The 17,829-nt window shown below is 42.9% G+C and overlaps 1 protein-coding gene across 1 annotated transcript in view; it reads right to left on the reverse strand.

The window, feature by feature from the left end:
• Positions 1-3,028: 3,028 nt before the first annotated feature.
• The window catches only part of Kat7 (lysine acetyltransferase 7), a 36,099-nt gene continuing 21,298 nt past the window's right edge, over positions 3,029-17,829 (reverse strand). The window contains exons 7-14 of the mRNA XM_050156598.1: positions 15,824-15,934; positions 13,652-13,843; positions 11,026-11,115; positions 10,680-10,820; positions 8,135-8,228; positions 6,176-6,322; positions 5,392-5,498; positions 3,029-4,672 (exon numbers count right to left, since the gene is read on the reverse strand). Coding sequence (XP_050012555.1) covers positions 4,571-4,672; positions 5,392-5,498; positions 6,176-6,322; positions 8,135-8,228; positions 10,680-10,820; positions 11,026-11,115; positions 13,652-13,843; positions 15,824-15,934 — 984 coding nt within the window. The 3' untranslated portion in view covers positions 3,029-4,570. The remainder of the gene's footprint in view (positions 4,673-5,391; positions 5,499-6,175; positions 6,323-8,134; positions 8,229-10,679; positions 10,821-11,025; positions 11,116-13,651; positions 13,844-15,823; positions 15,935-17,829) is intronic.

Consider the following 17,829-nt stretch of genomic DNA (forward strand, 5'->3'; position numbering starts at 1 on the left):
TACTGGAACGTGACTTGTAGAGAATAGAGATGCTTATCACTCACAAGGAACACTTGGGAGGCGACACCATGGAGCCAAAGTGGTCAACAGTCCAGGTTATTTTCTCTATTCTGAGGCTCAAGTAAACAAAGCCAGGTGTCCGAACATGTACCTGAAGGCACACACTGAACAGGAGGGGAGGGGCACACTGATGCTTCATCCAGGGGGGCATTTTCCTCACTGCTGAACCTTGTTTCTGGTTTAGTGACATTCATTGGCATTGCTTAAGATACCACAAAGGAAGTGAGCAATTTACACTGCCCCCCTCAGTCTGCGAGAGGCGGTCATTTGCAAGCTTGTGGCCAAAAGTCCTGAGTAAAAGCAGCTGAGATCCCATTCCTAGCACATCACATCCTATTATTTAGCAAAGGTGTTCTCATCTTCTATTCTCAAAACACACACCCTGGGAGTCCAGCAGCCAGTGAACCAGTCCTTCCTCTATACTTCACCACTCACCAGAATCGGCTCTTTGCATTCAAGCACATCCTGAGAACTAGTTCAGAGTCCTGAGTAAGAGTAGAGCAGCCAGAATGTTTCCTGCTAAACCGCGAAGATTCTCAAATCAGGCTTCACTAACCCCGTCTGGGAAGGACTTGAAAGGCAATTTTCCTGAACTGTAAATAAACGTGTGCATTTCTGCATAAGTGTACACATACACACATGCACACACGCACCCCTAATGTATTTATCAGTTTCCCAAAGGCCATAAACAAACAGAGGATCATGGCTCGGAGCTCTCCTGCTTGACCCTGCTGTAAGAACAGTCATTCTAACAAATCATTTGACTTGGCAATTGCTCTTCCTCTTAAGAGCAGGAAGGTCTAGGGCTACTCTGTAGCTTTGGAGCCTCTGCCTCCCGAGTGCTGGGATTAAAGGCGTGCGCCACCACCGCCCGGCTAGGGCTACTCTTGTAAGGCAACCAAATGACCATTCCCAATGGTTTCTTGTTCCAGAAGCAATGGGTGCTGCAAGCAAACTATGCTCAATTTTTATCTGTAACTAGATCTAGACCAGTAGTTCCCAACTGTGGGTCATGACTCTTTTGGGAGTCAAATGGCCCTTTTACCAGGGTTGCATATTAGATATCCTGCATATCAGATATTGACATTACAATTCATAACAGTATCAAAATCAGTTATGAAGTAGCAACAAAAATAGTTTTATGGTTGGGGGTCACAATATGAGGAACTGTATTAAAGGATTGCAACATTAGGAAAGTTGAGAACCACTGATCTAGACCAATCAACTGACGGACAACTACATTCCAGCATACCTAATCCCAGCCAAGCCCAAGTAGGAAGCACCACTATGCTCTACAAAGCATACACTATACTGCTAAAAATGTCTTTGCAGGACCCAATAATCCCAGGAGAAATGGGAAAATAGGCATCAGGTGACCAGACCTCATCACGGCATGCCTTTTGGAGGCAAGAGATAGATACAAGGCTCTGATTAAGTATCTGAAAGTTCTCAGCAAATTAATGAGTATCCTTTCAATGAAGCCTCTAGAAAAATGGCTGTTTTTTCTTTTTCTTGTGGTTTTTCAAGGCAGGGTTTCTCTGTAGCTTTGGAGCCTGTCCTGGAACTAACTCTTGTAGACCAGGCTAGCCTCGAACTCACAGAGATCTGCCTGCCTCTGCTTCCCAAGTGCTGGGACTAAAGGCGTGTGCCACCACCACCTCGCAACATGGCTGTTTCTAATAACCTAGCAGTAGATACATAGAAAGAGAGGATGATTACACACTAGGGAACTGAAGCTGAAGAAGGCATTGGTAGAGGCAGTACAGATTCTCACCTGGGACAGAGCAAAGTGAGCATTCTGGCTTCCTGCCTCCAGACTTCCTTACAACCAGTGTGAGCAAACAGCATGCAGTTAATGCAACGGCCTGGGAAAATAGTGCTAAGCACACAGGATGCTGCCCCCAAATAGTCATCTGCTGTGTCAGACCCAGAAACAAAGAACTGTAGACTATTCTCCAGATTTCTTCTACGGTTGGAAAGCCAAGTGGGTTGTAAATAGGTAGTGTCAAACTTTAGTGGTGATGACTAGTCTAGAGACAGGATCAGGACCACACAACCTTTCTTAGTACTCATTTCTCATGGTCCACATTAACAATCTTCAAACTGTGAAAGAACAAAATTTCCCTCTGCTGTAAATGTTTATGACACAGAGATTTGAACAAACCTTTTCTAAGATGAATAGAAGAAGTTATTTTTCTCCACTGCATTTCCCAACTGCAGGAGGGCCTGCCAGTGAACAAAACCACCCCAGCAAATACAGCTCCTCTTTTTTTTTTTTTTTAATATTTATTTATTTACTTATTATGTATACAATATTCTGTCTGCATGTATGCAGGCCAGAAGAGGGCACCAGACCTCATTACAGATGGTTGTGAACCACCATGTGGTTGCCGGGAATTGAACTCAGGACCTTTGGAAGAGCAGGCAATGCTCTTAACCGCTGAGCCATCTTTCCAGCCCAATTCAGCTCCTCTTCCACCATACAGATGGCAGTGCCCAACCGCCCTATTCCTGATCAAGCAAACACAAGCAAAATCCAACTATTCCCAGAAGCACAGTCTGAGTTGGGCAATGATTAGAGAGACATGGCTTATGTGGCTCACTGCTGGTAGACACACTTGGAGAGAAAGGAACACACTTGTTTCTGCCTCCTATAAGCATGTATGGTACCCCCACCTACCTTAACTCCCCACTGGTTCTACCCCCCAAACCAGAGGCAGAAGAATCAGAGAATGTTATACTAGCTAGTCACTGTTGTGCATAACTAGTTCCTGGAGCCAAAGGGAGGCAGATTCAATCTGTCCTACCAGTTAATGAGTTCAGAGTCAACACTTACTCTGTGAACAATCTGTTTCACATGGGAAAAACAATCCAGTTATAAACCCCACTCCTAACCCTTCACGGAGCCATTAACCACGGATCAATCATACCATTTCCACACATAAACAAGCCTCAGATTACTCAGACATGAGCAGAGAACATGCTTTATTGAGTAGATAAAGAAGAGCACATTCTACCACATGTGGGGAAGGGTTCAGCATCTGTAAAAGGCCTTTATCCCTTAAGAAAAATCCCCAGTGAACAGCATTTGGATAAATGTTAACAGTGACACTGAAACTGGAGGGGAGCTGCCACTGAACATGCTTAAGATCAGCTCCCTCCAACCCACAGTGGATATTAGTAGTGTACAGAGATGACAAGAGAAAGGCACAAATGACCAGAGTTAGGATTGTGGTGAGGGTGCCACGTGAAGACAGCAGTGCTGCAGGAGACCAAGTTGGGAAGGGTGACATGTCAGACATCAAAAGCTGCCCCCAAGATAGCAGGTTATATAATGGGACAGAGAGAAATTAGAGGGAACATTTCTTCCTTCACTTAACACCACCAAAAATAGGAAACCAGAGAACAGGATGATGGTGGCAAGTTCTAAAAGGGCAATGAAGTTCTTGGAGGGACAGAAGCACTTCAGCCTGTTGTAGGGGGAGGCACTGTTGAAGGGAAGCAAACCGTAGCGGTGTGTCCCCTGTCTTGCTGAGTAATGGGCTGAGAAACAGAACTCATTTTCAACCACTTTCCACTTCTCCCAGGAAGCTCTGGACAAAATCAGTGCAACTTATGTGGAAGTGTATCTGCCCTACACCAGACTGGCAAAGGCAGGTGGAAATATCTGCATGTGATTAATCAACTACCATGTGGCATGAAAGAAAACTGCTAAAATACTAGGCAACTGCCAACATAAAAGGGGGCAGGAAATAAAAAGAGGGGGTACTTTCTGCTGTGAAAAAAGAATTACCCATTTCCTTCCAGTAAGATACTGCCCAGTGCCCGTGAGTGAACACAAAGAAAAATTTGGAATCACCGCCTCTTCCTCTTCACCCTGTCTCATTCGGATGGACCAGCTGATGTGATTCCCTGGGAAACGATTTAGGAATACCTAGCTCGGGCCACTCTGACCCTGACCAAAGGCAAGTCATCTGACAAAATGGAAAAATAAGTGACAGTGAAATGAAATCCAGGATGAATGACCCTCCCAGGAGACAGACATTACTCTAAGTGCTGCCTCTTCCCCGCCCCTTCATGAAGAATGTGTAAGGAATAACTGCAAAGGGCTCTTCGGTTGCGACCATGTTTGGAGGTCTGGTAACCAGGCAGGAAAAAGCACTAGCACAAAGTTCAGGACACAACAAACCTCACGGGGCTAACGAATATGAGGGAACCAGTGACTGGACAGGTACAGTACCATAACACAACTCCTGGGTCAGTGCTATGAGGATCTGTACTTGAGCCTAATACAGATCCGTCCAGGCAACCTCACTGAGGCCGAAACAACAGTTCCTCAGAACCAGTGTCTGCAGTGTACACGAAGGTCGGAGCCAGGACAGTCCTGAGGGGGTGGCCTTCCCAAAGGATACTGTACTTGCCAATCACAAGAGCAACAGAAATGACAGACAGATCCCTAGGGTACGGATTCCTACTGCTGGGGCTCGCTGGCTCAGAATGACAGGTCACTTTAAGTGCCCTTGGGAGGGGTCCATTTTAAGCAGCTTGGATCCATGGTTTTATTGGAGTTGGACCTTTTGGCTTCTTTGGCTATCCATTCATCTATCAGGTCCTATGAAGAAAAAAGGAGCAATTATCACATATATGGAACTAACACACTTTAAAAGATTCCAAATGGCCAGCAACAGATTCTCCCAGGTTCCAATAATCTATTAAAAGGTAAAACATGATATTATCTTTGGATTTGCAAACTGCTTTCCTCTCTAATCTAATTCTTCCTATTCAGCCTTCAATGAGAGCTGAAAACCATGCATTTATGCTTATTACATGTAAGTAACTAAAAATGCAAAATGGGGATGAGCTGAGGTAGCATTTAACAAAATAATCCCAAACCACTTATGAGAATCTTAGAACTCACAAGAACGCTCAAGGATGGGCAGAAATGTTATGTGCCTTTAATCCCAGCACTCGGGAGGCAGAGGCAGGAGGATCTCTGTGAGTTCGAGGCCAGCCTGGTCTACAAGAGCTAGTTCCAGGACAGGCTCCAAAAGCTACAGAGAAACCCTGTCTTGAAAAATCCAAAAGAAAAAAAAAGAAATGTTATGCCACACAAAGCTGCTTAACTTGTCTCACAGAGCTTACCAAAAGCTCTGATAAGGACAAGGGAGGAGATAAGCTTAGAAACAAAGGCCACGTGGACCTCGCTGCCAGCTGGAACAAGGCTAGGAGCTTCCAATCACACCCTTTAAGGGAAGTCAACTGTGGGTAGTGCAACCCCGCCGAGCTCTGCTAAGTTCTAAGGACACCACCTGCAGCTGAGGGAACTCTCACCTGTCTCTTCAAAACTAGGTGCTTGCCTTTCCAGTACTTGAGCATCTGAAGGGCTTGAAGAGTGCTGACAATGTCCACGGGATTCACAGCTGTTTCCTGGCTGATTTCTGTAACAGAGCAGCTACTGAGATCCCAGCTGAAGCATAGAACCCACATCCATGCCTCCCAAGGCCCCCTTTCATTTTCATGGAGTTTCCAGAACACAAATCTGAGGTACTTAGGCTACCTGATCAGAATGTTTGACCAGCCAAAGTTAACTACCAAAAACAAATTTAATGGTAAGACACTACTCTGAGATCCTCAGAAATCAAACTGGAATCCTAAATTCTTCCTGTATAAGAGCCAGATGTCTTTCCTAAAATTTCAATGTTTCAAAATACTTGAAGTCTTTCTTCTTGATTTTTAAAAGAAATGACATATATTCACAGGTATATGAATATATTTTATATATATGGGCATTTGGCCTGAGTGTACGTCTGTGTATGTGTGTGCTAAAACTGGAGTTACATATAGTTGTGGGCTGCAATATGGGTACTACAAATTGAACCCGATTCCTCCAGAAGAGCAGCCAGTGCCCTTAACTGATAAGCCATCTCTCCAGGTCCTCTTCTTGGTTTTTAGGTGAACTGAGTGTTAACAACTCCAGATGGGAGAAACCACTTTACAACCATTCCAGGACCCAATGTTCTGGGAGCTTCAGCCCTGTAGTGAGGGTCTCTGCAATGCTCTCTAATCATAGTCAGATTAAACAGAACGGGGACCACTGTCACCAAGCGCGACCTACCTTTGATGGAAATTTCCTTGCCCTGAAAGTTGTGCAGGTACCGAAGCAGCACTTCCTTCCAGTAGCTTCGGTAGCTTATGAGCCCCAGGTCCGACAGGGGGCGCTCTGGAGAGCCTACTTTCTCTTCCACTTTGGAAAGTAAATAACCTGCCAAGGGGGGGAAAAAAAAAAAACACAGACTTGGTTTTCATTCTTTTTATTTAGGGAGGGGGACTTAAAACTCTCAAAAAAGTAGACAAGACATGGTGGCTGCCAGTAACCTCAGCTTTCTGGAGGCATAGATGGGCATGCAGGCAATCTAGACTAGTCAAAGTAAATTGAGTTCTCAGTTTAGTGAGAGATGTTCTGTCAATAAATAAATCAAAAATGGAGGAGACACTATATTATCAACTTCTGGTTGTCAATATGAACATACACACAGGCATATCAGATATACTCATTACCAAAAATAGACTTAAAAACATTTATTTTTGCCGGGCGATGGTGGTGCACGCCTTTAATCCCAGCACTCGGGAGGCAGAGGCAGGCGGATCTCTGTGAGTTCGAGACCAGCCTGGTCTACAGAGCTAGTTCCAGGACAGGCTCCAAAGCTACAGAGAAACCCTGTCTCGAAAAACCAAAAAAAAAAACATTTATTTTTATTTTATGTGTATGGTGTCTGCCTACATGTATGAATTTATGTGTGTACACAATGTGTGGAGGCCAGAAGAGGGCATCTGATCCCCTGGAACTAGAATTACAGTTGGCTCTGAGTGCCATGTGGGTTCTAGAAACTGAACCTGGGCTCTCTGCAAGAGCAGTCAGTGCTCTTACCCACTCACTGAGCCATCTCTCCAGCCAAGCCTCCACTCTTCCTGTGACTAAAATGCATGGATGCTGATAGTACACAGCTGATTCTCGTTGGCACAGTGGTTATGCAGACTTAGAAATACTGAATCACTGCTCACAGGAGTGAAGTTTGTTTCTTGAGTGCCTCTGGCCAGAGCCATCAAATTTTCTATGTCTAATGTTCTTTTCTGTTTAAAAACATTTTTTAAAAAAAAAAATCTATTTTTAGTTTATGTACACTGGTGTGCATGTATGTCTGTGTGAGGATGTCAGATCCTGAAGTTACAGACAGTTGTGAGCTGCCATGTGGGTGCTGGGAGATGAACTCAGGTCCTCTAGGGGAACAGCCAGTTCTCTTAACCACTGAGCCATTTCTCCAGCCCCCTGTTTAAAAACACGTTACAACACATTCTGTTGATTCAGAGGCTCACAACCCATAGTACTGTAATTCATGTCTGTAGAAAGCGTGTCTAACACATGCATTTATTTATCAGTCTTCCTGTGCTAAATAAAGACCATCACTTCAGCACAATGCTTACAGCCATTTTAAATTGACAGTTTAATGAAGGCACTTTGTCACCAAGCTGATTGATCTTAGTTCAAACCCAGGACCCACATGGAGGAGGAAGACTCTTGCAAGTTGTCCTCTGATCTCCACATGTACCCTCCAAACCAACAAATTAATAAAATCCCTCCCCCCATTAACATGGGAGGTACACATTAGTGTGTTAGACAAATTCAAACCCGATACCCATGATTAATGAAGAGTGAGTATAAACCCAAAGCCTGAATCAGTACATGGATTACTTCCACAAGTGCTTACATAAGTGAAATCCCAAGCATCAAAGGACAGCTTTAAGCCTTAGGCACGCATATGTGCTGTTTCAGTCTCAAATGGGATAATCCTGCAGAGCTTACTTTATTATTCTCTGCATCTCCTACTAAGTCAGTAGCAACTTCAGGTTCTGTATTCATTGGTAAATGTTCGTATTCCCCCAATTTGTCCATTCACTAACTAGCTGTCAGGACACCTCCACTACATGGTGGGAACTATCAAGAGCACACATCAAAAGTGCCCGATGACCCCAGGGTCCCAGCCTTGAAGAGCTGATGCACAGCAGCATCACTTACTGAAATCAATGAGCATTTTGCCATAGCCCTGTCTCATATACTGAGGCATGGTGAGGATACAGGACACATTGTAGTTGAGAAATGAATTCTTCTCCTAAAATCAAAAACAGACAAGTAGATCATGAGACACTGAGACTAAAAGTTTCACTACAATCATCCCCATCCTAGATTAAAAAATAAGACTATAAGGCCTTGTAAATCAAATACTGTTAGTCTGAGGATGTGACAGCTGTTACCACACCATGATGGCCAAAGCTATCAACCTAAGGGTCTCTCAAGCTCAGACCTCCAGTGCCAATTTAAGGAGATAACTCCAAGAACATGCCAAAGCCAAGAGTGCTGGGATGACATACTAGGAGCCCTCTCTAAGAAGCACTGTTTCAGAAGACAGCTTGCCCATCAGAAAGACAGGAAACCAAACCAAATTCCCCTGGAAGGTCAAAAGACAACCAAATCACACAATACCCGATTCTGTTTATAAATGTCCAGAATAAGTCAATTTGTAGGAGAGGTGCCAGGAAGGGGAAAGAGGAAATAGGGACAGATTGCAATGTCTCTTCTTGAAACAATGGAAACCATGAGGACTACACCAGTCACAACTTGTCATTATACTAGAAGCCATTGCCCTGAACAGTTTAAGGGATGAATTGTATGGTGCACTGTGTTTTAATTAAGTTGTCACAGTACATTAAAATCCATAACCACAGCTGCGGTAACCTTTAATACCAGCACCATGGAGGCAAAAGCAAGTAAATCTATGCTGAGTTCTAGGCCAGTCAGGACTACACAGGGAGACCTCAACAAAACGAAAGAAAACCATAAGCTGGATCTGAGCCTGCATGTTTTCTTGTTTTTGTTTGTTTGTTTTTTAATATGTAGTGACTATGGTAGTCAGTTTATTGCACAGATTAATCATTCTTGAATGTACAAGCTCCAGAGGAGCAACTGGGTCTTTAAATACACACAAGTATTTCCATCAAATGAATTTTCAGCCTTACATTGAAACAGGCCTATTATCAGTGTTTTTAAGAAAAATAAGTGCTATCAGCTATGTGTTAACTGAGAAACCACATACAAACCAAAGATTATGAAAAGGGGCTAAAAAAAAAGAGGAAGGCTGAAAGAGCAGGGAGAGGTGAGTATTGGGAATAAAGCCCATTGCATTTTATGTGCTAACTGCTCCAGTCCATTTAAATGTTGACCAGTTAAACTTAGACCTTAAAATATAGCATGTAGGTAGTCTAATCTGTTTGGTCATAACATCCACCTAGCTTGTAGGTCCTTCAGGGTGAAATGAATACAAAAACAGCTTCAGGTTCTTCATCTTGCTTTTTATGACTGAGATTAGATGGATTCCACTTAAGAACAATCTCCTACGGGTCACTGGAGTCTTTTTCCTTCCATCCAAGCCCGTACTGTGTGCCCACTACCCCTCATGTCTTACCATTATCCAAATGTAGGTTAACAAGGAAAGCGTTTAGTCTCACACCTAGGATATGCCTGAAGAAATGGCTTCTCACACACACACTTCTCTGCGAGGAGACAATGTGGGTGCAGAAGTACAGTATTTCTAGTTTGTTGTTCAATGTACAGCACACAGCACTGCTATGTCAGATAAACATGTGCACAGGAGAAATGAGGAGTGGGCTCACAGAAAGCAGCCAAATGGAATGAAAAGGACTGTCTCTTTCAGAGTTCCCTAGCTTTATCTATAGAGGCTATCCAATAATTTCTTTAATTACATCACGTGCTTCTGAATCCATTCCAGAGCTAGCTATTCTGCTGTACTTTTCTCTATCTCTCTGTTTTGTAGATCCGAGCAACCTCAGGTACTAAAGGATCATCTGGATTGAAATCACACAACAGAGAACAAGTAGACAAAAATACTTTTGAAATAGTTTGGAGACCACTGTGCTAACCTTCCATCTTTTTGTTTGTTTAGAGACAGGGTTTCTCTGTGTAACAGCCCTGATTGTCCTGGAACTTGCTTTGTAATCACAGAGATCCGCCTGCCTCTGCCTCCCAAGTGCTGGGATTAAAGGTGTGCACCACCACTGCCCAGTTTATGTTCCTGGTTTTAACCTAACAACAAAGAAGGAAGCAAAGCCAGAAGAGGTGCTTCAGCTACTGGATGTGTTTTAAGTTTACAGGGAGGGTCCAGGTCAGTAATTAATAGCTCCAATCCATAAGCATAAAAACATAAACTAGAACCTTCTAATAACAGCACTAGCCAGTTGTCTTGGCTTACATCTGTAATCCCAGCCCTTTGGAGGTTGAGGCAGGAAGACTGTTCTGGGCCTGAGTTTGAAGCCAGCTTAGGCTGCACAACAATTCCCGGCCAGCCTGGGTGACAAAGGCAGAGCCTGAACAGAATACTTGCACGAAGTCATCTGTAATGCATGTGTAATGCTTGCCTTTCTTCTTTAGTTTACAAGAAACCTATCACCACTGTCTGCTTCTCCATCAAAGATCTGAGTTCTCTGACGCCAATACCCATAATGCTGCTGTGGTTGTTAAGCTTCTAAATCACCAGGATCCTGCTGACCTTAGAAAAATATCCAATCAGGTGACAGCCAGTATTGTCTGCTTCTGTCATAACGTAGAACAGGAAAGGTTCTACATCATAGTATAACGTCTTATGGTCCAGAAAAAGCTTCGCCAAAAGGCACAGGTTTTGGCAGTAGATCTGGAAACAGAGAAAGAGCCAATGACCAGAAGAATTGAGAAAACACCCAAAGCAAAGCCTAAAACAATGACTGTACCAGCACTACTTTGAAACAGAACTAATCCCTAGTCCTACACAAATGTTTGGTGAAGATAAATAAAACAATCCTTTGGAACCCCATAAATGCTTGCCACTAGCATCTTTCTCTCAAGTCACCACTTTTTACCTTGTTTTTCTTGCCATCTACTTCAAACACAGAGATGGAGCCTTTGCGGTATATCTCATCACCAGGGGGGTGTTTCCACACACACTTGGCCTACAAGAAAATGGAGTTCACATGAAGCAATCAGATTTTCCTACAACCCTGTTCCTCAAGAGGGAAAAGGAACTGCGGATTAAAACTGGCTGAGTTAACGGACAGTTGAACACACTTGAGGACAGTGAAATCAATCATTTTTCAGAAAAGTTAAAGCCTTCTTAAGCTGTTGCAACATATCAATGGCATTACTTTGGCTGTTTGGTTCAAGTTTTCTGGATTATTTTTGGCATTATCTCAGTCCAAGATATTAAATCACCGACAACGTAAAAGCCAGATTAATAAGAATATCCTTGCTTACAATAAAATGTCTCATGCTAACAGGAAATTCTTAAGCAGCTTATTCTGGCAGCTTAGTGTTGCTAAGTATGCTACGCTCACCTTTACCAGTCCCTTCCCAGTACCATCCTACCTTCATCTTCTGTCCTCAGCCTGGAAAACAGATCTGCAATCACGAGTCCCTCACTATCTGCCCACCTCCTGCCATATGCTAGAAAAAAAAAATCCTTTCTATGGCTTATTTTAACAGGTAGAAGGCCTGGCAAAGAAACAGGAAGTTGGAAGGCACTTGGCTCCAAAGTAACCCCGTTTTCTTATTCTCAAAATGTTCAATTCATGGTGCTGGGGCTAGTACCCAGCATCTTAGGCAGCAAGCCAAGTTCTCATACTCTGCCGGTGAAAAGTTCTAAGCCAAGTACAGGTGTTTGCTGCCAAGCAGGATGACTAAAATTCAATTCTGGGAACTTACATAGCAAGAGGGAACTGACTCCCACAAGTTGTTCTATCACCTTCACATGTACGCCATGGTATGTAGTCATGTGTGCACACATCCGCATGCATACACACATACATACACATTCACACATATAGAAAAACTCTTATTAAACAATTTATTACATCTTTTTGACAACTTAAGAATAAAGATCCACTGGACAAAGTGGTTGGTGCACACTGGTAATATAAATACTCAAGAGACAGAGATAGGAAAACAGCTAGATTGCGCTAAAGACCCTATCTGAAACAAACATTATATACACACCTTAAAAGAATTATGTTCCAGGTTTGGGACTGTAGCTCAATGGTACAGTATATTGTATAGTACTTACCCAGTAAGCATGAGGTTGCGCTCCCTCCCTAGCACAGAGGCAGGCACTCAAGCCTGTGTGTGTGTCTGTTTAAGGCATACACAACATGTTCTAGTTTTCATAGGTAACTCAAAAATTCATTTATTTGTTTGTTTGTTTTTCAAGACAGGGTTTCTCTGAGTAACAGTTCTGGTTGTCCTGGAACTCGCTTTGTAGACCAGGCTGGCCTTGAACTCACAGAGATCTGCCTGCCTCTGCCTCCCAAGTGCTGGGATTAAAGGTGTGTGTTACCAATGCCCAACTCAAAAATTTATTAACTGGAATTGTTTCAAAGTTCCATCTATGTTCCTATTTCCTCCCCTTATTTCTAAGAAATAGAATATTTGTTTAACTACGTAAAGATGTGGTACTTTTGTTTTACCTTGCCTGCCTAAGACACCTGATTGTTCTAATAAAAAGCTGACAGGCCAATAGCTAGGCAGTCGAGGAATAGGCAAGGCAGGCAGGCAGGCAGAGAGAATAAGCAGGAAGAGGAATCCAGGCTTGAGAAAAGAAAGAGGGAGAAAGAGAGGAGACACTATGGACTAGCCAGCGAGGCTGCCACCAGTCAGCCAGACATGAAGGAAGCAAGAAAGAAGAACATAGAGAATAAAGAAAGGTAAAAAGCCCCAAGGAAAAACAGAGAGGAAGAGAAACAAGTTAAAGTAAGTTATAAGAGCTAGTGGGACAAGCCTAAACTAAGGCTGAGCATTCATAATAGTAAGTCTCCATGTTCTGATTTGGGAGTTAGAGGTTCAAGAAAGCCGGCTACACTTACTCCTGCTGGTTTTTTCCACGATAACTAAACCAATGCAATAGTTATTTGTTGAAAACATTAGCCAGCTAAAGAGGCCATTTCAGTGATTACACCTGACACAATGGAAATGCAAACAAGCTTGTATTTCCTGAAATCCAACTTTTATACTCATATAATTCACTAGACCAAGGTGTGCAATCCTTTCCTATTTTAATACAAACAACATTCAGAAACAAACTATCAACCAATTCTGTTACTTTCATCATCCCTTCCAAGTGGATCTCCCTTGTATATACATTCATTCAACACACATTCTATAGATACCCTCCACCTAAAATATGAGTTACACTGTCCTGTCTTATCTAATGAAATATATGTATTTTCTTGGAATTTGGGGCAAACACATACTATAGGGAGAGGTAATTCATATTTTGAGGAAGAAAACAAAAGATTAGAAAGAGAAAAAACATGTTTGTAGACAGGATGTAATTAAGGTGCCTTGCAGCAGTGGCCCCCCTGAAATGTAACTTTCAATTCCTTAAGTCTCCACTCGATTGCTACGACTTGGGAGATGTCATCTCTAGGACATAACTGGGAAATCCTATAACATCACCCTCGTGTCCATGGACACGTAGTAGGACTCAAAAAAACATACCATGTGTCGGCGGAGTATTGTTTGGCTCTTCATGTACTTTAAGCAGAATTCACACATGTAGAGACGTCCCAGCCGTGCATATTCTTCAGGATAGGGAGAATGGTACCAAGTATCCAGCTCATAGCGCCCAAAAGCAATTGTTTTAATCATGTTGCTCCCCTCTGTTATTTGGCCTTGAAGCCGTAACTTCTCCTATTGCCATAAGACACCAAAACAATAAGGAATTATCCAAAACAAATAAGAATTAGGATTCCTTAGCTTTAATTTTAAAATTAGATTTTTTATCTATATAATGAGTATGGATGTTGTTTGCATAAACATATGTACACTACACGCGTGCCTAGTGTCTGCAGAGATCAGAAAAAAGGGCATCAGATGCCTGAAATTGGGAGTTACAGGTGACTATCAGGTGGGTGCTAGGAACCAAACATAGCTCTCTGCAAAAATAGCAAGTGTTCTTAGCCACTGAGCCATCTAGAGCTCCTATTATCCTTGTTCTTAAAAGACTCTGCTAGGCCAGTGGCTAAGCTATAAAATAATCAGCTAGAATGGCCTCTATCCATGAGACAGCCACTAATGAGAATTACCTGAACAGGGAATATCAGGCAGTTCACACAGAAAACTTGCCAGCTATACTGCCCAGAATCGTAAAATAAAAAAGTCTCTTGTATTTTAGCTTTTCTGCCTTCATTTTCAGATGCTGCAATTAAAGGTGTGCACCATCATACTGAGTTGCGTGGTGCTGGAGAGAAAACCCAGGGTTCTTGGATCCCAGATAAGCACCCTATCAAAAGAGCTACAATCTTAGCCCATTCCTGGTTCTGTTTGTTTTAATTTTTTAAAATTAATTTCTAATTTACTGTGTGTATGTAAATGCAAACAGAGGTCAGAGGACAGTCACTAAAGCCTGCCTCCTGCAACTGACATAATAAAAGGAGCGGAGATGAAATTAACACTACAAACTAAATTTCCCCGAGCACATTTAATTTGTTTTATCACAGTTGTAAAATCATAGTTGATAAAAATTCTGTCTACGTGACAGACATAGTTGAATATGCCTGAAATCTTAGCAGTAGAAACAGTGGCCAGTATTAGTGAATTCTAAGCCAGTCACAAGTATATGAAAAAACAAATTCTATCAAAAGCAAACAAAAAGGGGCATTTCTGTAAGGATATGGAGTGCAGCTATAATCAGTGGGAGCATGGCATGAGCCCAGAAGTTTGAAACTTGTTTAGACAACAAGATGAGATTCACCTCCTTATCAAAAATCAATGAATTCAATAAACTATCTGACTGTAGTCTTCCTCGCCACTTACCTTCACTGCCATTTTTATGCTTCTAGGGTAAATGTATTGAAATGAAAAGAAACCCTACAAAAGGCTGCAGCCCTTCAAGTTCCGAGGTTCTCAGAATTGTTAATTTTATCCAACCAAGACAAAAGAGCACCCTGAGGTGTTTTTTTTTTTTTTTTTTTTGCTGTTTTTTGTTTTTGTTTTTAATTATTTATTAAAGATTTCTGCCTCCTCCCTGCCACCGCCTCCCATTTCCCTCCCCTTTCCCCGGTCAAGTCCCCCTCCCTCGTCAGCCCAAAGAGCAATCAGGGTTCCCTGACCTGTGGGAAGTCCAAGGACCACCCACCTCCATCCAGGTCTAGTAAGGTGAGCATCCAAACTGCCTAGGTTCCCACAAAGCCAATACGTGCAGTAGGATCAAAAACCCAATGCCATAGTTCTTGAGGTCTCAGTAGTCCTCATTGTCAGCTATGTTCAGCGAGACCGGTTTTAACCCAAGCTTTTTCAGACCCAGGCCAGCTGGCCTGGGTGAGTTCCCGATAGAACATCCCCATTGTCTCAGTGTGTGGGTGCACCCCTCGCGGTCCTGAGTTCCTTGCTCGGAGCACCCAGAGTTTTAACTAGCCTTACTACCTCAAGCCAAATTGAATCTTCCAGTTGAGGGAGATAAGAGAAAAAAATTAAGAAAACGGGAAAAGAAAAAGGTGATGTGTTTTCCATGGAAATGGGAAGACTATCTCTAATGACAGGCTGTGATGGGCAGAGATGAAGCAGTGGAATACCCAACTCCCATCAGACTGGTTGCTAATCACCTTTCTTGGCAGTTCTAAGGGCTTTGCATAAGGGTCCTCCCCTCACTTTGGGGTTCTTGATACTCACCAAATCCTCAGAAGCCCGGGCTTGTGCTCTTCGGAAAAGATCTAAGTCATATTCGCTTGTCAGATTTTCCAAGAGAGGCTCCCGAGTGTTCCCATAGGTCTGTCTGTGTTCCTAGGAAAAATAACCAGGGGTGATACTATCTGTAGAACTTGGTTCGTTTCATTTCCATAGATGCCAAGCTGAACTAGAAATGATTTACGAAGGACTTAAACACTGGGTGTGGGGAACTGAGCTCAGGCAACTGCTAATAGGTCAGTGTCCGAGGCTGCCCCTACTCACCCTATGGATCTCAACAACACAAAGGACAGCAGCGCCCAGGAGGCACCTAGAATCCTAGAGCTGGTGATAATCCCTGATGAGGAAGCAGATCCTCTAAAACTTAGTCCTTGAAGATGCTGCCTGGAAGGAAACCTTGCAGCAAGGAGGGCAGCTGGACTAGCATTCCTTAGAAAACTCCTCCTGACACTACCTCATTGACTGCAAACACGTAAGGCTCCCATGTTACAGCCCTAGCCCAAGTGCACAGCTAGAATCTCTAACAATGTCTTGCTAAACATCAAGAAAAATTAAAAATTTCAAATCTGACCAAGCTGGTCACTACGAGTATTCTTGCCCTGAAAGGATGGTGGAGAAGGAAGACTTCTCTTTTAAACCTGGTTCTAGCCCTCTTCTCTCCACTCTAGGCACCATCTCCCCCAGAAGTGGAAGATTCACCCAGGAAGAACACCCCACATTTAGCAAAAACATCAGCATCTGAAGAAAGCACTCACCATACGAACATTTCCTATGGCTAAACTGAGTCACTCTGTTGCAGCTTTTTGAAATTTGGACTCTGTGACTTAAAAGTTTAGGTTCTAAGTATTACTGAGTTCTTCTAGTTTGAAAATGTCATTGCACCTCCCCTCTTTTCTTACTTTTTGAGATAGGACCTCACTTCCCAAGTGCTGGAATTACAAGTATGTCACAGTGCTGGGGAATCAAATCTGGCATGTGCTACACCATTTCCCCAGACCAAAAAACAAAGACAAATCAGCCAGGGGCAGTGTTATAGGCCTGTAATCCCAGCATGCATTCAGGAAGTGTATAATTAATTTCAGGCCGGACTTGGACACAGACTAGCAAGTTCAAGACCAGTCTGTGCCACGCGAGACCCTATTCCAAAAGAAAAAAAAAATAAGCAACAAGATAAAGTTCTTTTTTGGTTTTTTAAAACAGAGTTTCTGTGTCGCTCTGGCTGTTCTGGAACTGACTCTGTAAACCAGATTGGTCTCAAACTCAGAGATCCACCTGTCTCTGCCTCCCAAGTACTTGGATTAAAGGCATGCGCCACCACCACTCAGCAACAAGAAAAATTTCTATCTAGAATTTTTTTTTAAAGATTTATTATGTATACAACATTCTGCCTCGATGTATGCCCGCATGCCAGAGCAGGGTGCCAGATCTCAATACAGATGGTTGTGAGCCACCGTGTGGTTGCTGGGAATTGAACTCAGGACCTCTGGAAGAGCAGCCAGTGCTCTTAACCTCTGAGCCATCTCTCCAGCCCCCTCTATCTAGAATTTTTAAAATCAGGAAGGATCCAAATAGCATATCTCAAGCTAGTGAAAAGTAGATGTCTGTAAGGTTAAACAGCTCAAGAGCTTTTATATTACATGCTCTTTCTACCTGTATTAATTTGAAGGTTCATTATCTTTTCTAAGCCCTTCCCCAGAGTGAACAGATCCATCTTATGGGACTGCCACCTGGGTGAAAAATAGTGTATCACAGTCTCTCAGTCAATCACATCATTGTGCTTCCCCAACTCAACTTACAAACAAAAAATAAGCATGCATCCTGATCTGGTAAGCCCACTACCAGAGCCCTCCACCTCACCCATAAAACTAAATGTTTTGCCGGGCAGTGGTGGCACATACCTTTAATCCCAGCACTCAGGAGACAGAGGCAGGCTAGCTAGTTCCAGGATAGTGTCCAAAGCTACAGAGAAAACCTATCTCAAAAAAACAAAA

The sequence above is a fragment of the Alexandromys fortis genome, unplaced genomic scaffold (assembly GCF_014885135.2).
Source record: "Alexandromys fortis isolate MF-2015 unplaced genomic scaffold, M_Fortis_MF-2015_v1.1 scaffold_31, whole genome shotgun sequence".
In the NCBI taxonomy this organism is placed as follows: Eukaryota; Metazoa; Chordata; class Mammalia; order Rodentia; family Cricetidae; genus Alexandromys; species Alexandromys fortis.